General features: G+C 47.2%; 1 protein-coding gene across 3 annotated transcripts in view; it reads left to right on the forward strand.

Moving 5' to 3' along the window:
* The window catches only part of STARD3 (StAR related lipid transfer domain containing 3), a 45343-nt gene extending 41701 nt beyond the window's left edge, over nucleotides 1–3642 (forward strand). For 2 of the 3 annotated variants that reach the window (XM_084804498.1, XM_084804497.1), the window contains exon 15: nucleotides 1164–3642. In XM_084804498.1, coding sequence (XP_084660624.1) covers nucleotides 1164–1268 — 105 coding nt within the window. In that variant the 3' untranslated portion in view covers nucleotides 1269–3642. The remainder of the gene's footprint in view (nucleotides 1–1163) is intronic. The other variant, XM_084804499.1, reaches the window with a different exon arrangement.
* The last annotated feature ends 3023 nt before the right edge of the window (nucleotides 3643–6665 follow it).

Genomic DNA, 6665 nt, shown 5'->3' on the forward strand with positions numbered 1-6665 from the left:
CATGTTTAATTTTATGCAAGCTACGTCAACTTGTTCCCATGTTTTCAGCATAGAGTCCACGGCATTGGTATAAAGCTGGTACTGCATAGTCCTTCAGAGCACAAGCTGCAAGTTAGAAACCCCTTTGTTTGAATTTTGGCCATGAAATTGTGGTATGCTTAGGGCAAGGTTGCTAGCAGTCTTCGCCCACCCCAGTTGCTCTGTCCAGTAATGCTGGACTGCTGGCCTAACTTACAGGGGAGGTGTGTTAAGACTGAATTATATGTGGAGCACTTTGACCATGAGTGCTTTATAAAATGTGAAGTGATGAATACTGGCTTGGATACATCATTACAAGCTCTGTGAGAAATACAGGCAATACTGCCTCTGGCTAGAGTAGCCTGGCCATGCTGGCTGAGGTGATGGGAGTTGTAGTCCAACACATCTGGAGGATGCCAGGCTGGGGAAGACAGGCGTCGAAGGTTCACAGGAAGAATCGGTGGGTGGTGGCTGAAACCAGCAGGATCACTACCTTTAGTTATGTTGTGGCTTCAGAAGAACTCTGGAGGCACAACCATAATGGAGAGGAGGAGGAACTGGAGAAATCTTGTGTGAGGAGGCAACCCACCGACCTGTCAAACATACCACGCTGGCCAAGAAAGCTCAGACGTTGCGCAGTTCTGCAGTTCCTTGCTTCGCGGTGTTTAGATTAACCTTATGCTTTAAGGGGAGAGTCCCACACCGCAATGGACGCGTGCAAGCTTTGCATGCAAAATGTTCCAGGTTCGATCCTGGGCGTGTCCAGGTAGATTTGGGAAAACCGCCTGAATGAAATCCTGGAGAGCCACTGCCAGCTGATGCAGACAAAACTGGGCCGGATGGACTGATGGACTGATTTGTGTGTAGGGCAGCTTCCTGGGCTTCTGTGTTTAGTTCAGCTGCCCCAAGCGAACGAAAGAGGGCCCGCTGTCTGGTGGCTAAGTGCACACTTTGCATGCAGAGGGTTCACCCAGTGATGAAACAGATGTTGGACAGCAGGGCTGGGAAGGCCTTTCTCTGCCTGAGATTCTGGCGAACTGCTGCCAGTTAGACTATACAGTGCTGGGATAGATGGGCCAGCGCAGCGTCATTATATAGGTTAACATGAAGTTTGTCCTCTAAATTCACCCTTTTCTCTCTTGTAGGGTCGGCTTCCCCGATACCTCATCAACCAAAGCTTGGGTGCCACCATGACGGAGTTTGTGTTCCACCTGCGCAAACGGGTTATGGAGGTTACAGTAAGGTCATGAGTTCTCAGAACTCCTTGCTCTGGCATTGCCTTCTGATCATGCTCAGAACCCAACAAGGTCCAAAGAACTGGAATCTCTTCCTACCTGTAGGGGGAGATTATAACTCGCAGCTGACCTTCAGGACAAGGGCAAAGAGCCTTTTGTGTGTCTTCACGATGTCAAATAATTAAAGGGCTGAAGAAGATGATCAAATGGCAAAAGGGAGATGTGACGGCAGATGATCCAAATCAGAACAAAGTGGAAAGAGGCACTAAGGTGTCTTCTCCAGGTCTCTCGGTGATGATCAAAGCTAACATTGCTATTAGAACTTGATTCAGATGTGCCAAATTCCTTCATGAACAAGCTTCCAAAATCTACTAAGTGCTTACCTCTGTAGCTCTGTGTATGTCTTTTGTCATGTTATTTCAGACTGTTGTGCGTCCTTCAGTTTATCCAAATGCCTTCCATTGCGGAGCATTCAGATAATCCTGCATACGCAGTGACATAACTGAGGTGTAGCAGACTAAGCCAGACAATTTTTGAGCACACCATTGGGTCAAGATACTAGCACTGCCCAGCTTCCTGAAGGGCTGTGTGCTCAGCAGAGCTCGAGGCTGCGTCTTGGAGTGTACGCGTGTCATTTGACTGTTGCATCCTTGAAGAGGTGATGGCTAGAGGAAATGAAATCTCCTGCTACCTGTCAAGTACCTGGACTTCAGTGCTGCACATCTCTCCTGACTGTAGTACTGTCCCAGTTTGATCATGCTTTCTTTATCAATTCTCCTTCCTCCTATGAGTAACAAGGACTGTGAAATAAGCCTGTCTCTGCCAGACTGACTCTTCTCGAGTGGCTGACATTTCCTGGATTTGATGATGATTTTCTGTCCTACTAGACTGGAAATCTTGGAAATCGAAGCTAAGATCCATAATCCATATACACCTAAGCAATTTTCATACAGCTGTAGAGAGCCAAGGCCCTGGGGATGTTGGGAAGTAGTCCAACACAGCTGGAGGGTGCCATGTTGGGGAAGGCTGACGTAGGTGCAGTGTTCCTGACACATAGAACTAATCTTCCAGATCTACACATGAACAAAGGCAGGGATTGGAGGGAAGATGCATTGTGGTGGGGTGGGGGGAGCAATGGCTTGGATTAAGATTGGCAGGTTTGCACCACGAGAGAGCTGCTGTGCTGTTAGAACTGCTTGAAACAACAAAATTCTCCAATGTTGTAGTTTTTCCCATGACAGACATACAGCAAGAAAAAAGCTGTGGCAGAATTTTGCCTCTCTCGTAGCTAGCTGTTGAGTGCTATGCCTGCACCCAGCCACCTTCACCAGACTGGACTTCTGAAATACAACCTATCAAAAGTGTCCACAATTCTTGGCCTCAGTATCCACCGTTGTTCCAAGTATTTGGATTAAACCCCATTTGCGCCTATGATTCTCCAGTTAGGGTAATGAGAGGTTCACTTCTTTTTTTACAGCAAGGTGTGTGGAGGATTGCATGGGGAGTGCCGCCTTAAGGTGGATGCCTGTGCCCCCCTCTCCTACATGGCATAACTCCTGCAATTCATTCCCATGCTTCCATACGTGGGAGATGACTCCTTAAGCGATCCACACATTTTTAAGGCTTCAGAATCTGAATTGAACTGGTGAACTAATCAAGCACCCTTCTTGCTACCTCTGTTCAAAAATATTCCACATTGGGTTTCTTGGACAAGCAGCCTGTATGCCTGGCTCACTCAGCAATGGGGCTGGTACCATCTCTGCCAAACCTTTCCTTGTAGTCTTTAGGGCCAGTCTTGATTTTTAGCACTTGAGACTCCTCACTCTGCATAGTACTTTCTCTCCCTCCCCTGTCAATAAGCTGCTTTCCTTACAATTTGTATGTGTGCTTGCCATTGCGTCTTGTGCAGTAGGTGGAGTTTGTAGCACATAGAGTCCCCCCCCCCAAAAAAAATCTGATACCTTGGTCAGAATGGGTGGGGCATGCAAGAAGCCTTGCCCACTGCAGTGGAAGCTGTATGGTTTACTATCCAGAAATGATGGTGGACTTCCAGGGATGGGAAAAAAGCCTTTTTTAAAGGCTCACTATTCAAAGAGTTTGCCCCTTACAATATTTTATATTTTATGCCAGCATGAGAGATTAGCAGGAGACCCCATTTCTAGGAATCAGCCATTTCTCTTGTTAAAGCGCCTTGGATCGTTGATAAGGGTTCAAAATGGACTGAAGAGAGACTTGAAGACTTTAATCTAATGCACAGAACAATTCTCTTTAACATGTGCTTGGGGAGTGAACCTCCACACCTCATTTGAAAAGCTACTTGAATAATACATATGCCTTTTGCATTGAATCTTTGTGACTTAATCTAATAAAATCTAACAACAAAACCTCCCTTGGCTTAATGTGTCTTTCTACCTAGTATGGGCTGCCCCTTTCCTTCTCCTTCCAATCTCTATCCAGTATGGTAGAGAATGCACCCACCCACTCCATCATAAGATCCCAAGTTGAGAAAATGGCTGTTACACCTTTACTGCTGCTGCAGAACCTGCTCTTCCAGACGGGGTCCTGCTCCTCTGCCGTTATAGTTGATGGCACTTCTACAGCATCGTCCTAATCCTTTGTGACAAATGTGTTTATTGGGACTTGCTCTCCAGTAAACATCCCTGGGGTTTTTTAGTGCTTTACTCTAATGCCCTTGGAGCAATGGTGTGAGGCAGAAACAGCAAAGGCCTTGTAGGACCTGAAAGTCTAACATATTTATTATGGCACAAGCTTATGCGGACTGCAGTCAGACAAGCTTATGCCATAATAAATGTGCTCATCTGTAAGGTGCTGAAAGACTCGGTCTGCTGCAGCAAGAACAACAAACGTGGCCACCTGCTGTGAAGCCGCCTGCTGCTATTCTACAGACGGCAAATTCCAATGGAGGATCGATTCCAATATGCTGGTTGGTGACTTGCATTTAAGAGCCGCTCACAGGAGTGGCCTTACCTGCATGAGAAGTGTGAGTTTGCAGCTTTGGAGTAGACCTCTGAACAGGGTTTGGGGGTGTTTTGTGTTTTTTAGCACGAATGATCCTAGTATTTTTATGGGGAGCCAATGTTAAGAGAAATTGCCCAAAGTCACATCATGAGTTTATAACAAAAATAGGGATGGGAACTAAAAGGGAAGGTGAGAGGACTAGAGAATGGGCATGTCATAGGATCATAGAATAGTAGGGTTGGAAGGGGCCTACAAGGCCATCGAGTCCAACCCCCTGCTCAATGCAGGAATCCTGACAGATGGCTGTCCAGCTTCATCTTGAAGGCCTCTAATGTTGGAGAGCCCACCAGTCATTGGTTCCATGGTCGTATTGCTCTAACAGTCAGGTTCCTGATGTTCAGCTGGAATCTGGCTTCCTGTGACTGTGACTTGAGCCCATTATTCCGTGTCCTGCACTCTGGGATGATCGAGAAGAGATCCTGGCCTTCCTCTCTGTGTCTGTTAACACTGGCACCTGCCTTATCTGATTTGGGGTGTCATGAAAGGGCAGCAACTTGTTGTTTAATGTATTATTGTCAATATTTTACTGCTAGGGATGGGGAGAGGTGCCTGGGATTTTCTGCCTTAGGTGCCAAAATAATGCAAGTAGGGATTTAAGCTGGAGTCCCACAAAGATCTGTATTAGGTCCAGTGTTTTTTTAACTTGTTAAATGAAAGGCAATCAGGTGTGAACAGTGAGGTGGCCAGGTTTGCTGAGGACACCAAATTATTTAGGGTGGTCAGAATGAAAACAGATTACATACAACTCCAAAAGGATCTCTCCAAACTGAAGGATGGGCCTTAAAATGGCGAATGCAGTTCCATTTAAGCAAGTATAAAAATGATGCATGTTAAGGCAAAAAATCCCACCTTCATGTGTATGCTGATGGGATCCAAGCTAGTGGTGACTGACCAAGAAAGAGATCTTGGGGTTGTGGTGGACAGCTCAATGAAAATGTTGACCCAATGTGCAGCTGCTGTGAAAAAGGCAAATTCCAAGATAGACATAATTAGAAAAGGAATCGAAAATAAGACTGTCAATATCATACTGCTCTTATACAAATCTATTGTGTGACCAGACTTGGTATACCGTGGACAGTTCTGGTCAATGCACCTAAAGGATATTGTAGAATTCGAAAAGGTCCAGAAAAGGGTGACCAAAATGATCAAGTGGCTGGAGGAACTCTCCTAGGAGAAAAGGTTACCTCCTCAGCTCCTGCCGTCCGTTCATTTGCCGCACAAGATCAGGTGCTAGGAACTATGATGCTGGACCAAGGTGGGTTCCTTCCTCTATCACTGAGGTCACTGGACCTGTGTCATACAAGGTCCAGTGTGCAGATGGGTCAGTGTGGCATTGCTGTGTTGACCAGTCGAGAAGGCGTTCTGGCTGCTGAAGATCTATCTGGAACTGATGTGTTTCTCTCACCACCGGCTGAAGCACCAGAACCACTAAGTGTTGAGAGGAATACTCCTTCTTTACTTACGGCAGTTACTGAAAGGAAGTCATCTGAGCAAGCTACACCTACTGCGTAGAGACCGTGAAGAGTGTGGAGACTGTGCCGTGAGAGGGTACCTCCTTGTTGATTGAAAGACTACGAAAGCTAAGGGGGAGAGGGATGTTATATATTTAGGGGGGGGGGGCGGTACTGTGGGTTAGTTATTGTTTTGAACCTTGGCAGCTCCTGTATTGTTGGGAGCAGCAGCAGTGGGTGGAACTTCTGCTCAGTTCTGCAGTTCTGTGTGTGATGAATACAGGACTGTTGTGTTTCAGACCTGCTGAGTCTTAGAGTCATTCCCTCTACTTATACAACAGGCAGCAAAGCATCTTTGGCTAGCCCAGTAACGCTCCCTTCCTGCAGCTGCGTCTTCTGTCTAAAGAACCCCCTACTCACAAGTCTTTCCTTGAGACCCTGCAAGCATGGCATGCCAGCCCAGCTTCAGCCTCTCCCTTGGCACCCACTCAGCACCCACTCAGTCAGTGGCTTTGAGCAGCCCACTCTCTGGGTCCGCCAACCAGCCTGGCAAGGCGGTTGTGAGGCAGAAGTGGGCCAGCTCCGTTTATGCTGCCCTGTGCTGCTTGGCATATTCAAGATGATTTTTATGCGCCAAATCTGCAAATTGCCCAGTAGCTAACAGAAAAAAGCCTTGCTTCTGTTCTGCCTCCTGGCCTTTCCATGTGCTTGTTCCTTTGCCTTCTTGGGACTATGCAGTACCTCACCGTTGTTTGTTGTTTAGTCGCTCAGTCGCCTCCGACTCTTCGTGACTTCATGGACCAGCCCACGCCACAGCTTCCTGTCGGTCGTCGGCACCCCCAGCTCCCCCAAGGTCGAGTCCGTCACCTCCAGAATGTCATCCACCCACCTTGCCCTTGGTGGGCCCCTCTTCCTTTTGCCT

This window comes from Heloderma suspectum, chromosome 6, assembly GCF_057233095.1.
Source record: "Heloderma suspectum isolate Gila_16-S chromosome 6, 16-S_ref, whole genome shotgun sequence".
Taxonomy (NCBI): Eukaryota; Metazoa; Chordata; class Lepidosauria; order Squamata; family Helodermatidae; genus Heloderma; species Heloderma suspectum.